The sequence below is a fragment of the Equus quagga genome, chromosome 4, assembly GCF_021613505.1.
Source record: "Equus quagga isolate Etosha38 chromosome 4, UCLA_HA_Equagga_1.0, whole genome shotgun sequence".
Lineage (NCBI taxonomy): Eukaryota > Metazoa > Chordata > Mammalia > Perissodactyla > Equidae > Equus > Equus quagga.
In genome coordinates, this window is record NC_060270.1 from 94,968,437 (window position 1) to 94,993,097 (window position 24,661).

Sequence of the window (24,661 nt, forward strand, 5' to 3'; positions counted from 1 at the left end):
AACGAGAGAGGAGCGAGCTGAATGTGAGGACTGCAGCAGAGAAGCCCCATACCTGGTGGCTCCACACTCACTCCTACTCTGCTCCTCCCCTTTCGAGAGCACTGAAACTGGAGTCTTTCTGCTTTTAAGCCAGGGGGGGCAGAATAGCAGATGTGGGGAGGAGGAGTTCACGTGGGTACGAATGTGTGAACGGTTCTGGGTGCTTAGAGTCTGCCCTAAAGTGCAGCACCTCTCCTGGTCAGGAAGTCCTCTCGTCATTTAGAAATCAGCGGGCTGGTTCACTGAAGAACAAATCCAGTCTTGAATCTCCGGTGGGAATGTTCTTTGTCCGCTTTGAGGCACCTGTATTCACTTATTCATTGTGAGTGGGAGAGCGTCATCGGGTGGGTAACTCTCCTATCATCTCTCCCTCTAAGCCACATCCCCCTTTTTTTTTCAGCTCTTAGACACAAAGTCAACAGACCGAAAGCAGACGCTGTTGCACTATATATCGAATGTCGTCAAGGAGAAATATCACCAAGTGTCCCTCTTCTATAATGAGCTTCATTATGTGGAGAAGGCTGCTGCAGGTGCTTGATTTCAGCTACTAATGTGACTCTTGGGTATTGAAAGCATTAAATCGTGAGGGAACCGTTCTCTGCTTAAACACACACTCTTCAGAACCCCTTTAAAAAAGTCAGGAGCTCTGAGCTGGAACACGTCGGCCAGGTGTCGCCCCCTTCTGGGAGCGATATTGAACATGGACATGAAGGAGACCTCTCAGTGCCCTCTCTGCGAAGATCCAGGTCTCATGCACCGTCCCTCTTCCATTCATTGCCCTTTTTACTCTATTGCTGTCGTTTGAGATAGGAGGATCACCAGCCAACACACACTTCAGTTTGATTTTGTGCGGCTCTACTTGCTCAGAGGTGGCAGTTCTAAATATTTTGCCTTTCATCTAAGCACAAGTTAAATGATCAGTATGTCTCGGTTGTTACTTTGCTGTGATGGTTGCGCACTTTCTCATTTAAATCATCAGTGATTCCGAAATAGCTGGGCTGTACTAGGTAATAAATATCCTCATGTTTTAGATGAGAAAACTGACATTTTTAGAGGTTAAGTGTCTTTCCCAAGGTCACATGGGTAGAAAGTGATCAAAACTTGGCTAGATCCTGGGTCATCTTTTCATTTAGTGTACTGTCTAATGTACCATGTCCTCTCAAAGGAATAGTAGGCTGGGGGCCAGCCTTTTGGCTGAGTGGTTAAGTTCGCATGCTCTGCTTCAGTGGCCCAGGGTTTCACCAGTTCGGATCCCGAGTGTGGACATGGCACCGCTCATCAAGCCATGCAGAGGCGGCATCCACATAGCACAACCAGAAGGACCTACAACTAGAATATACAACTGTGTGTTGGGGGGCTTTGGAGAGAAGAAGAGGAAGAAAAAGAAGAGTGGCAAAAGATGTTAGCTCAGGTGCCAATCTTTAAGAAAAAAAAAAAAAGAATAGTAGGCTATTCTTTTTTCTAAAGGAACAAGAGGCAGATTGACCTCAGAGTTGGTTACAGGCCATAATTCTCAAATTGTGATCTTGAACCAGGAGCAGCCAAGGTGTTTATTATAAATTCAGATTTCTGAGGCCTACCCCAGACTTAGCAAATTGAAGCTTTGGTGACAAGACCTTCTCTGACTCCCTCAGAGCACACGGCTGTTCCTCCTGTCTTACCAAAGAGCACTCTGTACTACCCTCTCATACAAGATTTATCAAATTTTATTCTAACCATTTCCATGTCCATTGCAACCTGTGCACTTAAGAGTATAATCAGGTTTCATTTATCTTTATAATTCCCTTAGCCCCCAGAAAATTGATGGTGGAAATAATGAATGAGCGAATGAACAAATGAATGAGTGAATGAACAAATGAATGAGTGAACAAATGAATGAGTGAATGAACAAATGAATGAGATGATGCACTCTTGCTGGGATAGATGCTTCTGAAGCCCTAGTGGAGACAGAGGCAGGTGGAAATGATAGCTTGTGGAGGACTGTGCGGTGTGGGCTGTGACAGACCCACTGAGGGCCCAGGGCTCTCTCAGGCAGTTACTAGGACTTCTACTCTGGCGGAGTGATTTTCCTCCTTTCATTTCCATTTGCCTAAATTAGGAGTTGTTTACTATCACAATTCTCGTTAAGAGAAAAAGTTAAAAAAAATTCGTATCTTACTAATTAGCACATTTTGAGTGGCCCAAATGAGATTGCCCAAAAGTGCCATTTGAAGACAATCGTTGGGAGAAGATTGAGGTCCTCTCTGGCTGAATAATTTTCTGTATTGCTCTCTGGTGCCCAGGTGAGCTGACCCGGATTCTTTATACCTTCATTCATTTATTCACTCATCTTTCGTTTATCCAGCAAACCTTTCTGAGTCCCTCCTATGTACTTGGCACTTTCCTAAGCATTGAAGAGTCAAAGGTGAAGAAGACAGTGTGAATCTAGTGAGGGGAGAACATACTGCATTGTTCTGTAATTCATCCACGTGCCGAGCTGGGGGACGTCGTAGGGAGCCAGAGGTGGGGCGCAGACCTCCAGCAGGAGGATGCAGGAGTGTTCCTGCTCTGGGAGGGTGGCCACACTGCAGGTGGACAGCTCCCTGCAAATAAATGCTTTTGACGCAGGGAAGGATTGTTTATCAAAAAGAAGCTGTCCAAGGTTGCTTTGGGTCCTAGCGGGCAATACAACGAAAGTTCCACAGGTAAAATGCTACCCCCTGCTGGACAGCCACAGAAATGCAAAAGAGTTAAAAGCGTTAAAAGCGTTAGGTAGAGGATAAGGTCTTGGGTCTGTCACAGTTAAGGAACCTCTGAGCCTACAGGCCAACCAACAAGTTATCATCTTCTGTACAAGAAATGGAATAGTTGGGTCCAAGCACAAAATTTGGAGTCCACAGTTGTTATGTGAACTCCAACCCTGCCACCTCCTGTGTGACCTGGGACAGGCCATGTAACCTCATTATGCTGCTTTTTCCTTGTTAGCAAAATGGGCTAAACATGCAAATGAATCGGTGCATATAAAGAATTTAGTGCTGTGCCTGGTAGTGAGTACTTAGTGACTTGTTCATATTAAAGGATCTCAGTTCTGAAAGCTGGAAACTAGATCTAAGCCCCTTGAGTATCCCTGGGAATCCACCAAGAACTTGGCTGACCAGCCAGACTCAGGGTGGTTTGGACCTTCACGGGGACATTGCTTTCTTTACTGTAGTCTCCCTTGAGAATGTTTTACTGGACGTCAAGGAGCTCCAGAGGGGCATGGACTTGACCAAGAGGGAGTACACCATGCATGACCACAACACGCTGCTGAAGGAGTTCATCTTCAACAATGAGGGGAAGCTGAAGAAGCTGCAGGATGACGCCAAGATTGCACAGGTAACTGTCTGTACAGCCCCTTGATACCCACAAAGAAGTGACTGGATCCCTTAAAGCCATCTGGGATACCGGCCCTGGCTTTTGGGGAAAATTGCCCTTTGTCTGCTGAGGGTAGGTTTCTTATGTAGCTGATGATTATCATGGAGGGGATCTTCCAAAATATTGTGCCTGAAAGTGCCCCTGTCTTGCTCATTGTCTTCTAATTTGGGGTCTTGACTCTCTTCTCTGGAGGCCATTCCTGCCCCTGCCCCTCACCTTCTCCTCCTAGGCTTCTTCTGTTTGAGTCCTGGATTCAGTTCAGCCAACATGCATCAGGCTTGTGCTCAGCAAAGCAGTGTTCCCACTGTTGGTTTCTGTAGGCCTTGGCCTCGAAATCTTACGCTACACTGGGGGGTCAAATTTATGCACTTGGAAAACAGCCAGACTGCACACCACCGTAGCAGGGAAGACAGAGTGTTGTGGGAACTCAGAAAGCAGACGTGGTGGAATGGCTCCCATTTGAGGCTGGCTATCTTGTGTCATGGAAGAGTTCAAGCAGAGACTTTAGTGTCCCTAATGTGGGGATGCTTTAAGGAGTGGTTGGGATTTGAAGTCTGAGTGCCTTCTATGGTCCCTTCTAACCTTGTGGGTTTTAAGGCGTTCTGCCGTGGCCTCAGGAAGCTCTTGAAGGGAATGGTTCCTCGTGTGTGTGTGTGTGTGTGAAGGTGTATAGAAGTGGCAGGAGGTCCCAGCGATGAACTCCCGTGCAGCACCGTTGCATTCTTCTGGTTGCCCTTCACCGGGCATTCCAGGGGCACACGGAGGCTGCGGAGAATCCTGGGGAGCGAGGGAGGGAAGAAACCAGGGAGCTGCGGGAGCCACTGGGTCGTCCCTGCTGCTCTGCTGCGGCTCTTCCCCCAGAGTGTCAAGTTCAAATGCTGTGACTGATGAGATTCAAGAGAAATTTGCTTCTTCACAGGACGCCTTTGATGATGTAGTGAAGTATTTTGGAGAAAACCCCAAGACAACACCACCCTCTGTCTTCTTTCCCGTCTTTGTCCGGTTCGTGAAAGCCTATAAGGTAAATGGGAGCATGGCGTCCTTTAATGCCTTCTGTGGCATTATTCGTCAAGCAGGTTTCCTCCTAGAGCTGTGTCTGCGTCTCTGCTGCTCTGCAGAGGCCTCACCTGTTCCTCTGGGCAGCAGATCTGGGTGGACAGTATGAGACAGCAGTCTCTGGCCCTCTGGAGGCTGAGAGCTCCTGGGACCCTCAGCTCGTCATGCTCCCTGTCTCTGCCCAGCCAGTCCTGGGGTTCAACCCCAAAACAAAAGCTCTTGCCTGCTCCTCAGGGCAAGTGAGATGCTCCAAGACCATTGTTGTCCTGTTGACTCTTCACCTCGCAGGCAGGGTGAAGGACTTAGAAAATCCAGGCTCCCATGGAGTTGAGAAGGTAAAAAAAGTGAGCCCTGGCCTGTGGCAAAGATGCTGTCACTGAGCTCGGGGAGAGTCTGGTTGTGTTAGTCTTGCCCAGGCCTTCAGGCTGTCTAGACCAACACTGCTGTAGTGTGGACTGAAAGATGGCACTAGGAAGGATGGTTACTGTTTTTTTTTTTTTTTATCTGGACCAATAATGGCTCTTCCTTTAAATGGGAAGCCCTCTGACATAATCCGGGGCTGTGGTCTTGAAAGAGCACATGACCCAAAGAGGCATGTGTCAGAAGAATTTGTCCTTGGAGAAAGAATGACAAAGAGGACATTAGGGTTTAGCGCACTGAGGAGACATTGCAATCTATGTTGTCTGTATATAACAATGGTAATGTTGATGGAGGAAGGAGGAGTGTGATTGTAGAGCGGAGGGGGGATGTGGCAGGGTTATCTACATTTTTCAGAAACAGGAATTGGAAGTAATGGGTTACTTCTCCAGTGCCATTTAATGGCTTTGGAGAACCATCCTCCGGCCTTTTACTGAAACTCAAAAGATTTCATCTTCTCTCAGCATGGCTTAGGGTAGCAGTCATATCACAGGCTGTTTGCAGAAGGAAGGTGTCATTGGCAGTGAGGATGAACACAAACACGGCAGACGTCCATGTGCAGGATGCTGGGAGCTCCGGGCCACGAGAAGGTCACTGCCACCAGCTGCTGCTGACTGTGGTGCTCTGGGCTTCACTGGCTAGCAATGCTTGTGTGCTGCAGAGAAGGCTCAAGGTGGCTTTTGTTATATGCTGTGACCACATTTCTTCACAAATTATGTCTAAGGTCTAAAGAGAAAATACATGCTATTTTTAAATTATATACTACAAGCTGGGAAGTGGCTCTGGTTGGTCTCAAAGCCCAGCACTGCAGCAGGGATGTGCATAAAGCAGAGAAAAAAGAGAAGCTGCCCTTGGTGGTCAGTGGGGTGTCACAGATCATAACCTGTCTAGCAGCGTGCCCCTTCCGTGTTACCATTTCTCCCTGTGGTCCTGTTCGCTAGCTCCATGAGGCGCTTGTCTGGCAGTGATGCTATGGGATGCTTTACTTGCCCTAGATATTACATGTTGAATAACCTCCCAGTCTGACGCTGATACTGACCTGGATGTTGGGGTTTTAGGATGTCATCCCTCCTTTCTCTTCCTGAGTTCAAACCAAATGAAACTTAAAAGCAAGAGAGATCAAAATAGAACTTTATTACTGATGAAAGCTGGACTGGAGGACATGGCGTGTATCTGTGAGCTTACACTCCAGCCTCTTATCCGTCAGTTCTCAGCTAGACTATTAGAAGTCTCTCTAGGGAGGCTGGGCTTTGAAAGAGAGAATGCCCAAGAGGGCTGAGCTGAGGTGAGCCTGTTTGATTTCTTTTTCCCATTCATCAGACTAGTCCCCCTGCCTCCCTTGGGAAGGAGTGAGCTATGGCGAGAGGGCCCAAGAGTGTCACTCGGCTGAGGCCCTTGAAGGGACCAAGAGGCGAGGAAATGGCGGTTTTCCGCTAACAATGGGCAAGAGGAGAGGTCCTGAGATCTTGCTTTCAGAGAAGCTGTAGTAAGTGGACAGAATTTGGAAGTACAGCAAACACATGTGAAAATCACTGAGCAGAGCTGCCGCGAGGGCAGGTTGTCACCACATCTGTGGGACTGAGACTAAGAAGCAGTGTGAGTGGATCATCAAGAGAGGACTTCTGGAGGTGAATTTCAACTATGAGGTTTTGAAGAGATGTGATATCGACAGAGCATGAAACCCCAATTCAGAGTTCAATATAGTCCTAAAGTGTAGACTTTCCGAACCTTCCATTGACTCTAATTCCTGGCTCACCAAGGATTCTCTAAGAATGACTTTTAAATTTTTGTCTCCTGTCATTTCCACTAATCTTTTTGTTCTTTTGATTTTACCCAGCAAGCAGAAGAGGAAAATGAGCTGAGGAAAAAGCAGGAACAAGCACTCATGGAAAAACTCCTGGAGCAAGAAGCTCTGATGGAGCAGCAGGATCCAAAGGTGAGATGTGCCAGGCTCCTGAGATGGCCCCCACGGAGGGAGGCCCCGATGGCTCCCCAGAGGCAAGCAGAGGAGACAGGCAGAAAGCCAGATTTGGAGAGGATCCTCACCAATTCCTTGTAGGGCCTGGAAACTTAGCAAATGGACCTTTGTTCCTTCATTACTTTGTTCAGTAGCCACTAGAATGAGGCTAAGAGTGTGTTTGTTTAGCATTTCCAAGTTTATAGAGATGGGGAACTTAAGCACAGATGGTACAGAAAGGTCATACCAGGTAACCTGATGACTGGACAGCTTGGTGTCCAGGGGTGGCTTCATGGGTGCGCTGTTGGTGCTGGCCTTGGTAGCTGGAGGGCTTCGTGAGGAGGCATGGGAGCGTGTTTCATGGAGGGAGACATCGTAGGTAAAGACCTTACAGGCTGGCAGGTCAAAGTATTCCTCATCGTGATCCACTTCCCCAGAGTTTAAGAAGTTGGTGGTTATTACCAGCTGCCTCTTGTTGCATAGGATTGAGCCTTCCCATTGCTGTCAGCTGGAGTTTTGTGTGTGCTTCTGTTAAAGTTTTCTTCCCAGGAGCTTGCTGCGTTTTTCTCTCTTTGAGCAGATTGTTGGGATGGTGCTGTCTGTATTTTTGGCTGAGGCTGCTTATCCATAACATAGTGCTCAGGCACATGCTGGATTTTCTCAAACTTCCAGTCAGTGCTGGTCCCACTCATCTCTGCTATTCTTCTTTCTTCTCAGTCTCCTTCCCACAAATCAAAGAGGCAGCAGCAAGAATTAATTGCGGAATTAAGAAGGCGACAAGTTAAAGATAACAGACATGTATACGAAGGAAAAGATGGTGCCATTGAAGATATTATCACAGGTAAAAGATACTTCCTCATCGTGGCCCATGGAAATCCCATGCCCTCACCCATACTGGGCCACTTGCAGATTCTGTTGCTGCTTTTGTCCAGGGTTTACAAGTTCTTCAGTTGACTTATTCACATCCAGAATTATGCAGACTCCATGCTAGTTTGAGGATATTTATAGTAGCCTGTATACTCCCTATCAGAGACCCCAACACTCTCTCTCTGAAAAATCTCCTTCTTGTTTCTCAGTATCATTACAACTCTGTAAATTTCACCAGGGCTCCTTCTCCTAATGGTTTTCCATTGTCTTCGATTGGTTACCGTGCTCCATTTTCTTCCTTGCGACCACTCTTATGCAACTGCCTGGTAAATGCTGTAGACCCCATTCAGGGGTCTGTACTAACTACAGTCAATGCAGGGTTTTCCAGCATGCTCTTTTAAAGAGCATTTCAGTTACTCTGCTCATTCAGAGTAACTGAAGACAATAGGAAATCAGGAGCTGGAGCTTTCATTTGGAGGGCCAGTGGACCTCGGGCCCAGGCTTGGGGAATGGTCGTTCTGTCAGCTAGGAATGGTGCCTAACCCAGCTCGGTTCTTGTCTGATTAAGTTGTAGCTTAATGCTTTCTGCTCGAACCAGTTCTCCAGAGTTTCTGCATGCCCTCTGACAGAACAGGATAATAATTTGGGCCACTGTCTTGTGGCACTGGCTGCAAGTGACTTTCCTTTCATGTCTGTTGCATATGAATACTGTTTATCAGCTTCCAAAATACTTGAAACTTTTTTTGTGTGGGAAATTTTAAAGATATACAAAAGTATATGGAATAGTATGATGAGTTCCCATGTACCCATCACCAATCTTCAGTGCATGGCCCATCTTGTTACTGGTCTGCTTCTACCTACCTCCCATTCCTCAACTTCTGGGATTGTTTAGAAGCAAATCCAAGACATACAAGTTCATTTGGAAATATTTCAGTATGTATCTTCGAAAAATAAAGACTCCTTAGTAAAGCAAACAAACATACCCACAGTAACTATTTTCACACACCTCCAAAACTAATAGTTCCTTAATATCAAATATGCAGTTATTATTCACATTTCCCCAGTTGTCCTAATTTTTTAAAAATATAGCTCTTAGACTTTTGACTTCTCATTTCCTGTTAATAGCTTAGTCAGCATTGTAAATAGGGATCCCAAACTGCCAAAACCACAAACTTTTTCACCAGCTCAGACCCAAGGAAATAAGTAAATAAATCACTAAAAAAGGAAGTCAATAAAGAATTCCTTGCCCAGAGTAAAGCAGTGTTAAGTCCTGAGTGGATGGGTAAGTGGTTAGTGAAAATGCCGGTCTCTATATTCGGTGCACATGTATACTGTAGACATGTGCCTGCCCGGATCTCAGTGTTCACCCTGCGATGGCTTGCAGATGGCCCCCAGATAAAGCCCCATTGGTAAGCGTTGCTCCTTGCCTCCTCAATATTGAGGGGGAGGCTCCGCTCTGAGCGAGACCAGGAACAAATCTTCTTGGGTAAGCACCTCTTAGTCTCAGTGCCACATTAGATGAACTTTTAGGTAGAGAAGCATCCAGCCTTGCACGTTAAGAACTTAGTGTTCCTTTTTCATCACTGTTCTCCATCTTAATGACACTTGGTTTGTAGAATGAGTCAAGTGTTCAGTTTCCATTTGCCTGACCTAATCATTAATCTGCCATTGGAGGTGACTGAATATCTGCTATGGAGCAGTTTTTATTCTCCTTGGAACGTTTTCCATTTTCCGCCCTACCACCAAACCCCAGATTGAATAACTCTTTCAGACTTTATGAACTCACTTGGGTATATATTGCTTTCCATCCTTCTCTGCCCACCCTCCCCGCCCCTTCCCCAGGTATGATTAACAAAGCACTAACCGTGTACTAATGCAATAGATCTTGGCTTTTTACTCTCTTCTGTTTGTCTTGTTTGGCTGTCATTTTTGATGCAGTGTTGAAGACTGTGCCCTTTACTGCTCGCACCGCCAAGCGTGGCTCTCGATTTTTCTGCGAACCTGTTCTCACTGAGGAATACCATTACTAAACTATTAGTCTTTCTCACCTGATGCTCTTAAAAGGTTGCTACAGATTTTTTGACCTTTTATATCCCTCTGTATGTCTATCAGGGCCACCCAACGTGCTAGCATGGAATTGCCATCTCCACCATGTTCTAGTTTATGTTGTCTTCACGCTGCATGGTTTTTTTATTTCAGTCATTCCTGCTTACTTACTGAAACTTTCCGTACATCTAGGAATCCACATGGCTCTGACGGTCTGGGTGTGTGTGAGCTGAATTAGTAGAATTGCTTGCAGAAATTTTCAGAAAAATAGTAAATAGAGCACTTGTTTGAGAATCAGGATTGGGACCAACTAGGTTGCTAATAAGATTTTGGGGCTGATATCTTTGAAGACAAAATGATAGTCATTAATAACAATACTATGCTACCTAACATTTCCTGAGTACTTACTGTGTTCTAATAGGTTTATAGATATTAAACTAGCCTTTTTGTACTCGGTTAAGGTGCTTTGATAGTAAAATGAGCTTGCTATACAAGTGCTTAGGAACGCAATGCTCTAAAGTTGCAAAATGATTTGCAGAAGAAACTGTGAACTACGCGCAGCTGTAAATTGAACCTTTCTTAAGTATCTTACGTAGTCCATAGCCATCATCCAGTGTGCTGGAGCTGATGGCACGAGCTTTAACACAGGGAGTCCATTTGACCTGGAAGCCTGTATAAGCTGATAGAGGCAATCCATAGCTTTTTTTCCCTCTGATTGTCATGTCATGCTCAAGTTCAGCCATCAGCAATTCTGTGCTGGAGCAGGGCTGCAAGGCAGGAAGTGAAAACAGAGGCTGAGGAGCTCCCCACCGTCTTATCTCATTCATGCTTCTTTGCTGGTGGCTCTGTTCCATGTCAAACAAACGGTATTTCTTCTGTGGTGAGATCATATCTGGACCTACTTCTTTGGTTGGGATAGTGGCACCAGAAATACTAATAGAAAAATACCTATTTCTAGAAAATGCCACTGTTCTTAGAATTAAAAAAAAAAAAATCAAATCTTCCTAAAAAGTAACTGCCTTGGATTAGTTCCTGATGACTGGATAAGAGACAGACTGCTCTGCAGTGCCCAGTTGATTAGAAAAGAGACAAGGGAAGCACGCACTCTAACTGGAAAGAGCCATTGTTTGACTCCCATGCTGAGATTGACATGGAACTGGGTATGTGTTTGTTTTGTGGCATTAACTCTTCTATGAATTGCACTTTTTTATGTATGTTCCTCTGTCTCTGAAGATATCAAAAGATGTGGTGTGTTGTTGCCTGCTCTGCAGTGTGCTTGCCCACCAGTGCTTATTAACAAGGCTAGAAACTGTCTTCTACTTGGCTAATGTTTACTGTCAGTTTTGCTGCTGGGCTATCTATCCTTCTGGAGCCAAACTTCAAAGCAGCTTGGATCTGGGTGGTCAGAGAGCTGGGTGGGAAGACACGCTCATCCTTTTCTTATTTCATCTAATGTCTCTTGTAGTAGTGGCCTCCCACTCTCTTCCTCTGTTGGCTAACATGCCCGGGAATGTTAAGCACTAAGTTGAAATGCTTTCTATTTTCATCCCATTTTTACTTAACCATCATTTTGTGTTTTTGTTTTTTTCTGTTTAGCTTTAAAGAAGAATAATATCACTAAATTTCCAAATGTTCACTCGAGGGTAAGGATTTCTTCTAGCACACCGGTGGTGGAGGATACACAGAGCTGGCAAGCATCACTTTTTACTTAGCTTCCTCCTCTCTCTGTATGCAGATCAATGGTTTCAGTCTATGGCTGAGGGTAATACTGGTGAGAGTCTGATCAGGGAGAAGTCTTTGTACCTCACATTCCAGTGATGTGAGGCTGAGCCTCTCTGTTGGACTCTTTCTGGCCTGCTTTCATGTTCTCAAATGTGATGGCTTGGGCAAGGGTGTTTGCTGATGATTGTACTTGCTTCGGGTGGCTAGGATGTCCTTCCCTCACTGCCTTCTTGGCCTTCAAGTTATTCAATAAACCCCATTTTGACCTAAAGAAATGAAAGTCCTGGCCAGGGAACGTGATCTCTAGCTTTTATAGACTCAGGAATCACAGAGCTGCAGGACACTGCACATCCTTAGCCAGAAGTGAAATTCTGACCTTCCTTACCACTCTGGGCCAGGAAGCAGAGGCTTGAGAGGATTAGGGTATGCAAAACTTCTTTGCTTGAATTTACCAGGAGTAGGTCAGGGTCAAAAATTCCAGTGAGTCAGGAGCTGGGCTGGTGGGGACTGTGCTGAACCTGAGAGCCTAGGTCTCAGCACTCACTCAGCTCCAGCGTGTTTTTGCCATGAAAGAATTTGGGCCCACTATTTCCAGATCCTCCACTTTTCCAAGAGAAGTCAGAAATCCTGGTTTTTACATTAATTGCCAGGTTAAATATGGGGAAACTATATTTAAAATAGAAGTTGGGGGCCAAACCTTCTGTGGGTCAGGTGTGGCCCGTCAGCTCCATTTTCAGTCTACTCAGTAGGTGAAGGGATAAGACAGATTCACTCTGGTTTAATTCTGTTATTTGTTTGAGTTTCCCTTTCTAAAGGTAGAATGCTTCCCAGCAGAAGTCAATAATACTAAGTTAATGAAAAGGAAATTGGTACTAATTGAACAAAACAAGGGGCAAAAGTATAAAGCCTGCTTTATTATATTTTTCACCATACCCTGACTCCATCAAAAGGCTACCTGCTAGCTACATATTCACTAATACCTGCCTTTTTCATTAAGAAAGCATGCTGTCATGCTAAGAGTCCTTACATAAAATAAAATTCCTCTTGTTCATCCCACTTTCTCCTTCTAGAACAATGCCTTTGAATTCATTCATTCAACAAGGCATTTTTTTTAATGTTAGGCATTCTTCTGTGCATTTGCAATACAAATTGGAAAATGCAGGAAGGCCCATACAACTTCTGCCCTCTAATGAAAAACAAAAAATACTGGGTGGCAGGAAAGAATGTTTAGGAATGGAGGTTTTTTTTCTTTTTTTTTTTGTGGAAGATTAGCCCTGAGCTAACATCTGCTGCCAATCCTCCTCTTTTTGCTGAGGAAGACTGGCCCTGAGCTAACATCCATGCCCATCTTCCTCTACTTTATATGTGGGATGCCTACCACAGCATGGCTTGCCAAGCGGTGCCATGTCTGCACTTGGGATCTGAACCGGCAAACCCTGGGCTGCCAAAGCGAAACGTGCACACTTAACCGCTGCGCCACTGGGCCGGCCCCTGGAGGAGTATTTTGATTTAGTGATTACTTTTATTTAGTGGTTAATTGAGCATTATGTTTCTAATTCCCAAAATAAATGACTGACTTCAGCTAATATTAATGGAATAAAAATAATGGAACCTGTCTCTGCAAACTAGTTGTGGGTTCCTTCCTTGATTAAAATTTCAGATAAGATAGGGCAGTTGGTTTTACTAGTTTTGCAGTTTAAAATTCATTGTAATTATTGTTGATATTCAGGTTTCTAGAAAGGGAAAAAAAACCCAAAAGTAAGCCACAGTATTTCTAAATAAAGAAACATTTCAAAACAAGACTTCAGCTAGACTCTCTGGCCAGTGACAGAAGCAATCTCTTCTCCTATATATTTTTCTAAAAGTTCCAGAATCCCACCAGTATTATATCCTGTTTTGTTTGACTGTAAATATTGAGGGCAAAGTACATGTCTGTGGCTCAAATACTCATTGAGTTTGAAGGGCCCATTAGCTGACTCTTCTACACAAGCTGCTTTGATTGGCTGCCAGCTGGCCTTTGTCTTGCTTAGACACATGATATTAAAGGTTGCGGTTCTCATTGGTGCTCTCCTCTTTACAGATCTTAGAAACCAACCATACAGACGAGCCGATGCGGTGAGGAGAAGTGTCAGGCGGCGCTTTGATGATCAGAACTTGCGTTCTGTTAACGGTGCCGAAATAACCATGTGAACCTGAGACCTGCCTGTATGAATGGAGGGTGTGCGTGATTGAAACTGTCCACAGGAAATTTATGTGCTACCATTTAACTGCAGCCTTGAACATAGATAATATATTCTAAGGGCTCAGATTTAGCAAACACATAGGAATTTAAAAATGATGGGCTTTCCTTTCAACCTTTGTTAACAAGTGCCTAAAAGTGGAAGTACCTGCTCAGATTAATCAAAGCAATAGGATTTGATTTGATTAGGTATCTTTTTACACCAGTATGTTATTCAATTTTTTAACCAAAATGTAAATTTCATATTAGATTCATTACCTGCCATTGTGATTGTCCCATGATGGCCCACCCTGGTTTCCTGATAAATTGTAAATAACATGGATGCATCTGCTGTGGGCTTCCTTTGCTGAGATATCTTTTAAGAAATTAATTTTGTGTTTCAGCCATACCCATCAACTTTGTATTTTTAACGGCTTGCAACATGGAAGAAGGAAAAAGCCACATGATAAACTCCTTCTGCCCATAACCAAGCCCCAGAAAAGTACAGACAAGATGCAATTGCAGTGGCACAGGAGAAGTCACTCAACTCTCTCTCTTGTTTCACATTCTCCTGCTTCTGTGCTAGGGTACACTGCCCTGAGAGACATTCACCAGTCTGAATGCAAGGATATGATGGCATACAAATGTTGTATAAGACTTATTTGCAGTACTGTGTTCTTCAGCTAGAGGCAGCTTTTCAAAAATAATGCAAAATGTATTTATTAATTAGCACTAAAATTAACATTTCAGTAATCACTGTTAGGATTTCTGAGGACCATTATGGGTCAATCCTGAGAATATAAATCAGTGCCTTGCCAGCCAGGGAGAAGTCCACTAGCTCTATGAACAAGCATTCAAGATTACTTCCGCTAGCAGCGTAGTGTTAGTAACCTGGCCTTATTTTCCTCTGACAATCGCAAGGTTTTGTTTTGCTGCTGCTTCCTTTTGTAAATTGGAGAAGATATATTTGGCTTCATATATCAAAGCTAAGAAGTTATTTTATTTCTCATTACTTTTTGAGGAACTGCAGTGAAATTGCTCAAGTATTCACATTGGGATTAAGCTTAAAATGCTATGTAATGGGACTGAACAGCCAACTAAGCCACTGTTATTTTTCCTTCCTCTCTGGCACGGCACTTGATCCATTCCAAAGTCAAAAACTGGACTGAAGCTAATTTGTACTTTTCATAATATACATTCTGCTTCTGGCTTACCTTCTTGGTACATTACATCAATATATTAATTGTAAAGTTTATTGTATAGTATTTAACCACTGAATTTCTTATTTTATGTTGTGCTTATGTGAACTCCATGGTGAAGGTCCCATTTTCCTTGATAATGTGTAGTTATATGATCTCTTTTTAAATGTACAGATATTTTGCTATAAAACTGGTGCAGTTTTTTATGGTTTTTACACTTCTCTTTAATTCCCACCTAAGCCTCTGGGTAATATTGTAAATATTGTTTAAAAATGCATCAGCCTATGCTATACAATCTGAATGTTATTTTAACTTATAGTTTTTTTTTAATATATATATTTAACTACAAGGACAGTTTAGGGATCAGTTACATTTCACTTTAGCATACCTATTTACAGAAAGATTACGTTTAAACTGCCACCTGCTAGCACATTTTCTGAAATGTGTAATTGAAAAAGAACATGCCAAGATTTTGTCTTTCTGTTGACTGAACATTCATTTTGATGAAGAAAGCAATTTGACCATGAGATGTAGCACAAGTAGTTGGTCCTTTACCACAAGCAGCTGTTTTCCAAAGCTCAGTGCTGATGAGCATATGTTAAAATAATTGCCTATTTATTAATCTACAGACAGTAATGTTGGCATGTTCTTTTCTGTCTATTAATGGGCCTGCTTCTTAGCAATATTAGAAATGTTTTATAAAAGCAGTTCATGTTACTTTTCTGGTCTTTTCATGGCATATGAGCAAATAAACTATTTACACTACTATCCTGTAATATGTTGTTGCCTTTCCATGGTATATCTCAGGGGTTTTTTACCAGTTTTATGCACACTTTTATCTTCTAGAAATAGATACTGTGTTCCTGCATGAACTCAGAATCTAAATATATTTGGCAAATTTTAAGGAAAAATCCCTCCTTTTACAAACTCTTGATCACTTGCTGTGTGGAACGTAAGAACCAAATAGGTTTTGGTAGTAAGGGCTACATCTCCAAAATTGTACTTAGGAATTGATTCCTTCCAGAGAAATAGTACTCGTTTGGTGAGACACTGCCTGCCCCTAAAGTTGTTTTAATGAAGAGGTGGTAGATATACAGATTGGGTGTGTGTAATCCTGCACCGGACAGCCACCGTTGGTTGGAAAGGTACATACAAGCATGTTGGCCCTGTTGTGCACACACAATGATAATTGTAATGATAACTACAGGTCATCAGAAAAGTTTAGTACATTCTTTGCTATATTCCTTTTAGAGAAGGAAGGAAATCTGTTAATTTATTTTAGAAAACTGTCCCAGTGGCTTAAAAACTTAGGGGGTGTAAATTAGTCATTTAAGGAATTGTTGCAGTAGGTCTTCATTCCCAGTTCAGTGCTCTTTCCACTTCAACAATGTAGTTGAAGCTTTATTTTATAAAGAGGGGGAAAAGTTAGATTCTGCAGTTAGTAGAATCTCTAGTTTGTTCTATACCAGGACAAGTGCCTCATGATAAAGGAAATAAGGTCCTCAATATTATCCCAAAAATTCAGAATGTTTTTAAACCCAAACTACAGCTGTTCAAATGAGGCAGATATGGTTAGGTTTAGAGCATTATATACTAGTCGCATCCATTTTTTTAAAGATGTTTACGAATACCTCAGAATTAAGTCCCCTTGTTCCCCACTCATAATCCTTCAACTAAACATCTAAATCCTAATCCACTAAAATTTACTGCAGTGACACCACAATGAATGCCCAGTAACCTTGCTGACTGAACAACACTGCTCAGCACAGAATGGGACCTGATATCTATCACTGACTCTGCTGGTTCAACATACTGAATTCTGCAGAATTACCTAATTTTACACTAGAAGGTATACTTTCATAATATTAGCTTTATAATTCACATACCTATTAATTTTATTACTTGATAAAACTTCTTAGCCCTCATATATTTCCTAATTTTTATCAGAAATGTCTGCAAAGATGAATATACTGTCAGCTCATACAAAAGGATTAATCTCTTAGTTTTCCATTCCATTTGAAACTAACACCCCATCTATTTCCAAGAAAAAATGTGAAGAAACAAATGCATGAAGTGTCGATATGCTTTTTTTTTTTTTTTTTGCTGAGGAAGATTAGCCCTGAGCTAACATCTGTGCCAATCTTCCTCTATATGTGGGTTGCTGCCACAGCATGGCTGAGGAGTGGTGTAGGTCTGTGCCCGGGATCCAAACCCATGAACCCAGGCTGTCAAAGTGGACTGTGCCAAACTTAACCACTACATCATAGGGCTGGCCCCAATAGACTTTTGTTCTTGATCTAACTTTTTATAGAGAAAAGTATTACACTGAGAAAACAGAGAATATGGGCATCTAGCATCTCACAGCACAGAACTGCTGCATATGAAGGTTGCTTAAAGGAAAAAATAGACACAAATCCAACTTATTTAGTAAAAGATGCCATTTTTTCTAATAAATTATATTTATTTACAAAAGGTCTAATTTTATATAACTATGAGGTTCTTTACATCAGAACAATATATAAACAGAAGTGAAAACCTGGTAATTACACACACAGAAAATAGAAATCTTGTTCCCCCATTACTCACCTTTCAGAACAAGTCTTCAGTTTAGTTGTAGAGGTAGGCAAGAGACCAACACCTACCAAAAAAGTTTGCAGGCAGGACCAAAAAAAGAGATGTTTATAAATAGCATATTTATATAAACCCCAAGGAACAGCATAAAAGAAGGGCATCAAGAAATGGCTCAGTTTGAATCTGATCTGATTAGGCAGCCACTCTTTCAGTCTATGATTGAACACCAGGGTGGGGAGGATAGCCAGTTCCCCTGAAATGCAAATGTCTACCTTACACCTAGGGCAATTGCCATCGAATTAAGAGTAAATTACCAACCACTAACAATGACATAGCCTTGAACTAGATCCTATTGAGTCATACAAGTGATTTTCATATAGCAAGTTTAAAACATAGAAATACGCACTCAAGGACTAGGCCGGGTAGACAGACTAAATAAAACGGAGGACTAGGGGGAGCGTGTAGGTAATCAGAGCATATTCTTCTCACTTCCTACTTCACCCTAAGTCAGCTCCAGTACTTAATGTCACCATCATTCACCCCTTTGTCAGAAGTAGCCTGAAATGATTAGTTCTGAGCTCAGAATTTCAACAGGAATTTTGCTATTGTGTCCATTAGGGCCTTTAAAGAACAACTCTGATCTAGCTAAATGTTAGCTCAAATAAAAGTTACTACTTCTAAACTATTATGATATATTAATTTATGAATATGATATGAAAGGGATGTTTCAGATCATCACAAGGGATTTCCTTTCCTACTCAAAAACTACATGGAAGTTATTTTGTCACTAACGAGTTTTGGACATTTCTGAAGTAACAGTTAAGATAAGGTACAGTCACTAGAACTTACCTTAAGTGCACTTCAATTATGTATGTGGCTTTAGTTGTGGGTTAGTAGAGTTTATTGCAATGCTTTTTCAAGCCCTTTAATATAGATGATGGGTACTATGGATGGTGGATGAGTACATCTGTCAACTAATATTTTACATTCAATAAATACCTACTACGTGCCAGGCACTGCCCACAGGATATACCAGTGAATGAAACACAAATTCCTGCCCCCCAGAAACTTGACCACCATTTAAGTGAAAAAAAAAAAAAACTGAGAAACATAAGAGCAAGGTGAGAATTGATAAGGAAAGTAAGAATTGTGGGACGGGTACATCCCAGTACCAGAACCGTAGAATGAGATTATAAGCCTATTATTATAAGCCTATCAGAACACAGTTCCATTAAAATTACTCATATCATTTTGCTTTTCCTTTATGTAAAATGAGTGCAGTTTTACCTAGAGAATGTAAAAGAATTAAAATTCTACCTGGTATTGAGAGAGATACATCCCCAAGGGAAAAGAAAAACTCTCAGATGTAAGATATAAGCAGTTAACGTGCTTTGCCTCATTTTGCTTTTAGAAATGTTTATAGTTCTTTAGTTTTGTAGTTTACATTTAAATTACATAATCTACTTAAATATCCTAGAAGCTTAAAAAAAAAAAAGACTCACCACTCTTCCTTGTGTACTATTAAGTTAGAAACTGTTCCCTCTCTTAAATAGCATCTAAGCCTTAAAAAAAAATCTTTCTTTATGTAAAGGGCCTACCCCTTTTTGGATGCAAAAATAAAAGTGGCTGCCAAAGTCACTCAGTTGACCATTAACACTGTAAGAAAACCAGGATCATCTAGGCAAATGCTTCTTAACACAGGATGCAGGCCCTTTGGTAACTGAATGAAAGCTATGGACCTTCTTTCCAGAAAAATATGCAGATTTTCAGGGGTTTTACAGTTTCCTCATTTTACTACTGTGAATTAAGATTGCCTTACTCGAGGCCAATCCTTTTCATTTTATAGTTGTATAAAACACCCAATTAGTAAAAGTCTAAAGATGAAATAGTTGTGGTACTTTGATCATTTTCAAATTTACCGGGAGACATAAAAAGTACTTTTGTATTCTTCTTACTTGATTGTTTATACAAATCCAATTTTCCCACATAGGAATTATGGATCGGGAGAAAACAACATCAAATACTTGAGCTTCTTATTTTGACTACTAAGTATATTAAATTTATTAGTGAATTTAATCCAATAACTCAATATTAATGATGAGGGAAGGTAAACTCTCAACATTTATCCAAGAGTCTAAGGCTCAACTGAAAAGTATAAATTCTCCTTATCTGAAAATAAACATGCTTTCCTGTTTAAATACATTTGTTTAAGCTCTGTTCAAACTCTTGTCTGCTCAACTCTAATAGAACTAATATTCTAAAACATTTCAGCTTTTACCAGACTGATGATTTAGAAACCTAATCTAATAGGGTAAAAGTATTCATGTAGAACTCCTGCTTTCACAAAATTTCCCTATCACCTGTACCTTCAGACTGTACAGTATCTTTCTGACAACTAAATCTCATTTGATGGGATTATCAGAGGTAGACAAAGATTACAGTCGCTTCAATTACATCTTTTATAACAAGAATGCTGTATTTTGAGTTGCAAATTGTTCACTGGTTTCTAGGTCTAATAATTTTCATGGGTCAAATACAGGGAAACTTGAATTTGTATTGTCTTGTAAGGATATCAAGTTGTGAGAAGCCAGTATCTCTATAAGAAATACAGAAATCTATTTTGAGGACATTCTAAAACACATCAATAGCTTTTTATTTAAATAGAAAAATCAAAACTTTAAAGTTGTACTTAAAAAATTATCATTCATGGAAGTAATTAAAACAAAGTTTTACAGCTTCTAAATTCTCTCGTGAAAACATCACTACTATTTCTGCCAGTATCATATGCATAAAGATTGTACCACTGACTTCTGTGTCAAGTGTTTGACATGATTAGCAATATTAACGATCATTACAATGGGACCTCTGAAATTAAGTCTAGGCAACTCCACGTTGCCAAAGTTGTTCTATGTTTTGGTTCTAATGTACAATAGGAGACTAACCTCCAGCAAGCAACTTGATTACTTCATATTTTCTAAAGATAGTGATTCTCACCTTCTACAAAGTCCTGTCCTATTTCACAGCAGAAAAATGAGCTGGCAGAGAGAAGTTCAGAAACAATCAACCCCCCAGTCCCATTTTGAGACTTGCAACAGTGGCTGCTACATTTAATTGAAATACAGGGAGCAGGGATGAGAAAGAGTCGTCCTGGTCAGTCCCACTTTCAAATTAATCAGGATAGTGAAGGAAAAATAAAATGAACTTTCTGTTCTTCTAAATCCCAACTTGAAATGAGATCGCTCAAAGTGTCCAAAATAAAAAAAAATGCATAAGATAATACCAAAGACTATATGCTAAAATTTACTTTAAAAAATCTCCTGCATTGAAGAAAAAATAGTATAAATTACATTACCAACTCTCAAAAGTTAGCATATCAGGAGTATTCTAGCTTCAAATCATTGCCTCTCTAAAGAATTCTGTAGGAAATTCATAGATCAAAAACGAATATAGGGGCCTCAAATGCACTGATTCATAATATTCTTAAATATTCAAAAAGGAAAATAACCTAGCTATGTGGGTAAGATGAAGCAAAATTCCAGGGACTTAGTATCTTTAAGTGGTCGTACAATTTTTTTTTAGAGCTGAGCAGTTTAAGTAGAAATAAATACTAGTACACGCTAGAAGAGAAGGTTTAATAATTGATAAAAATGTACAAAAATATTCAAATCAGAAATGCTTTAGAATGTGTACCACGAAGTCAATACTTCTCAGTGAGTAGGGAAGGTAAAAGACTTCCTCAATGAAAAAAAAAGCAAGAGAAAGATCGAATTTTTTTTTAAAAAAAGACAACTGTTAAAGAAAATGTTTAAAGTCAACATTGATTTTTGTTTTAGACAAGGATATTGCAACTATCACTTAACGTTTGGTGGCACATTCTTTAGTAGGTCCTTAAGGCAATATATTTAAACTAATTTACAATTTGATTTGATGTTAACTTTTTAAACATCACCTCAAAATAATGCCCTCACAATAGCCTTTTTAAAATGTAATCGGATGTTTCATAAAAAATAATGGTGGCTTTATTATAGTAGTGCTTGTTAACACCACTATAGTTAAGGGTCTACCAGGTTTCCATTAAGAACACCTATTTCTGAGTTCACCATAAAAGATCATATCGGCTTTAACCAGTTGGGTAGTGCACAAAAAACCAGTTTTATCAGTTGCTGGTGCTTTGTTTTGTACTACTAGATATCAAAAAAATTTTCATTATATCTTCAAAATCCAACTTCTATAAAGTAAATCAAATCATCTCATGACTTAGACTTTAGAACAAAGTAGAGACATCTGCAGTTATCAGTAAATTGCCACCTTTAATCCATCCTGCAGTGCCCTCTGAAAGGGTCACAGAAAGACAGTTATGACCGTATGAAAATATGATTCTTGATACAGAATCAAAAGTTATTTTCAATTTCCTTTGCTTTTATAAAGTCCACAATAACAATACTTAAATGCACTTTTTTTTTTCTGTGATATAATTAAAACCCAGTGTTATTTCAATTGAACTTAAAATAGAGTCCCTGGTCTGAATTAGACTTTAAATCATACTGTAAACATATATTTGGTATAATTTATTGATCATCATCCAGTTGCTCCAACAGGGTCCTTCTGCGCTTTTCCAATTCTCCTTCACTCAGTTCACTGCCAGAAGTATCCCAATTACCCTGAAAAGACATAGAATACAATTATATTTGATGTCAAAAGGTTACATAGTAATGAACCTTTGAAAAATGATCCAAAATCTATATTGAGTCTCATCCACAGAAACAAGCACATCACAGGGTTTAAAGACTGACCTCTTTCCCAAAAGCCTATCAATGTGTTGCTAACTAAGGACTCCTTGGTTATATTAGGGGAGACACTTAACTCAGAAGGAGGTTTTTACATGGTGCTACTTTCACTTTACATTAATATGTAAATCAGGGAGAACGGTTCATTCCAGTTTCTTTTCCTTCCTCTTACACAACTGAATATAAAACCTCTTGTTTCCATTTAATGGAAGCTGGGTATTCATTTCCCAGGCACTATCTCCTTGCTGATTTTGCACAGATTCTAGGTTGTCCTCTTAAGTGTTTCGTATTACAGAAAAGCATTATGCTTTAAGCATACTGTTGTGCCCAGATAAACAAACATTTAAGGTTTATGAAAAGGACAAGACTTACGCTGAAAAAAAAACCCTCGAAAAATAAAAGTAATACTGCACTATCTATGAGAAACAACCTTTGAAAAATGGATAGTTCGCCTAACCTCCCTCCCTTCAGAGGTTTCATTTAACCTACTGTAAGGAAGAAACTGCTAAGCTGCTAATAAGTATAGAGAAAATATTCATTCTTCACCATGGATGTGCATCAGACTCACCAGTGCAGTTTTAAAAAAAAGCTATACCAACTGAATCAGAATATCCAAATGGAGCATTAGGGCTTATCTACACAGTTTAAACTCTCCACTGGTGATTCAGAGGCATTACCCTTGCTAAGCCCACAGCATTTGTGGAAGGAATGGCAAGGCTAAGGCAGCTAGGGTTATTGTGTTCTGTCATTCATAAATATATATATACACACACACACACACACACGTATATGGGAATCTAAGAACTAATTATGTAATTTGATATTAAAATATTTGGCTTGTAGCATCTACCTATTTGTCCTCACTTCTTCCCCTCAATGCTCATTTCTAATGCTACTTTTTTTTTGGTGAGGAAGACTGTTCTGGAGCTAAGATCCATGCCAATCTTTCCAATCTTCTTTTTGCTTGAGGAAGAGTATCCCTGAGCTAACATCTATGCCAATCTTCCTCTATTTTTTTCTATGTAGGACGCTGCCACAGCATGGTTTGATGAGCAGTGTGTAGGTCCACGCCTGGGATCCAAACCCAGGAACCCTGGGCCGCTGAAGCAGAGTGCGTGAACTTAACCACCACACCACCGGGCAGGCCCTGGAATGCTTCCTTTTGAAACTGGATTTAGTAACCATGACAACTGTGGACATCTAGAGGGAGAATTCCTGATTTGAGTCTCCTAAATGTTATATTCCTTAAAAAATTAGGTAGAAAATGTCTAGTGGCACTTCTTAGTGAGAATGTACAAAGCAGAAGACCATATCTTTTCTTAGTGGGTTAAAACAATAGTTACGGAATGCTGTTATTTTTTTAAGGAATATAAAATTTAGGACACTCAAATCGGGTCATTCATGACCACATAAGTTAAAAAACTATTTTGTGTGAAAGGTAGTTAACTGAATTTTCACTGTTTTCTTCAATGGCAGCAGACCTGAAAAAGGTCTATTCTTTAAACACCATCATAGTTTAACCACAGTATCTATTCTTGTATTTTGAAAATACAGGTATGACAGAATTCTAAATACTTACAGAATCCTTTCCAGTCTTTTTCTTAGGTGATTTGTGTTTTGATTCTGATCTTTGTCTAGTTCTGTCTTTTTCACTTTCCCGGTCTTTTTCTTTTTTATCCTTCTCCCGTTCAGCATCTGACTCCGGAGAGTCCTGTATAAATAAAAAATGTTAGGATTTTGATGAAGACACCATTCTATTTTTAAAAATCCTTATATAACTAATATTTAAGACCATTCACATAAAACAGGGTATGTGATCTCAGAGTGGTGAAATCTGAATTGTTAACATCAAGGATTCTTAACATTTCCAAGATTCATGGGAGGGAGATGGTCTTTCCTACAGGAAAGATGACATTCTAATAGGGTAACATGCCACTAAAAGAGCTTCATTAAATTAGGGACAAAGGTACACTTAAGATTGGATTATATCTATTATGTAAATATAGATAGATACTACATTTTCCACCAACCAAGTAAGATACTGATTTATGTGGATATGTATAATAGGATGCTGAGATCAGCTTAATCACATATTACGTTGACAGCTGTATAATAAAATTCTTTCCTCAAAATTGCTACCAAGAAGCAGGAATTACCTAAAATGTAATGCCTGTGCCTAAATAAACAGTCCTTTATTAGATATGCACAAATCCAAGTGAGTAGCATGAAAAAGTCTCATTCAACATGTTTGTGGTGACACCCAGGCCCTTACATTTTGAAAAATCTCCTTAGGTGTTATCTTGATGTGTACCTAAGATTAAGAACTAAGAGTGGAGGAGGGAGTTGTTTAAACATTTAAACTTTTGGTTCTCAAAAACAGTTGTATATA

At 40.5% G+C, this 24,661-nt stretch overlaps 2 protein-coding genes across 17 annotated transcripts in view; one reads left to right on the plus strand and one right to left on the minus strand.

Moving 5' to 3' along the window:
* FMNL2 (formin like 2) overlaps window positions 1–15,682 on the plus strand; it is a 291,924-nt gene extending 276,242 nt beyond the window's left edge. For 4 of the 8 annotated variants that reach the window (XM_046658831.1, XM_046658832.1, XM_046658828.1 and 1 more), the window contains 6 exons: window positions 440–569; window positions 3,230–3,393; window positions 4,352–4,453; window positions 6,743–6,841; window positions 7,580–7,703; window positions 13,578–15,682. In XM_046658831.1, the coding sequence (XP_046514787.1) occupies window positions 440–569; window positions 3,230–3,393; window positions 4,352–4,453; window positions 6,743–6,841; window positions 7,580–7,703; window positions 13,578–13,687 (729 nt within the window). In that variant the 3' untranslated portion in view covers window positions 13,688–15,682. Of the gene's footprint in view, window positions 1–439; window positions 570–3,229; window positions 3,394–4,351; window positions 4,454–6,742; window positions 6,842–7,579; window positions 7,704–11,371; window positions 11,466–13,577 lie in introns of all 8 variants that reach the window. The other 4 variants (XM_046658830.1, XM_046658827.1, XM_046658829.1 and 1 more) reach the window with 2 other exon arrangements.
* Window positions 15,683–21,098: 5,416 nt separating this feature from the next.
* PRPF40A (pre-mRNA processing factor 40 homolog A) overlaps window positions 21,099–24,661 on the minus strand; it is a 52,899-nt gene continuing 49,336 nt past the window's right edge. For all 9 annotated transcript variants that reach the window (XM_046658275.1, XM_046658274.1, XM_046658272.1 and 6 more), the window contains 2 exons: window positions 23,852–23,983; window positions 21,099–22,146 (listed from right to left, as the gene is read on the minus strand). In XM_046658275.1, the coding sequence (XP_046514231.1) occupies window positions 22,054–22,146; window positions 23,852–23,983 (225 nt within the window). In that variant the 3' untranslated portion in view covers window positions 21,099–22,053. The remainder of the gene's footprint in view (window positions 22,147–23,851; window positions 23,984–24,661) is intronic.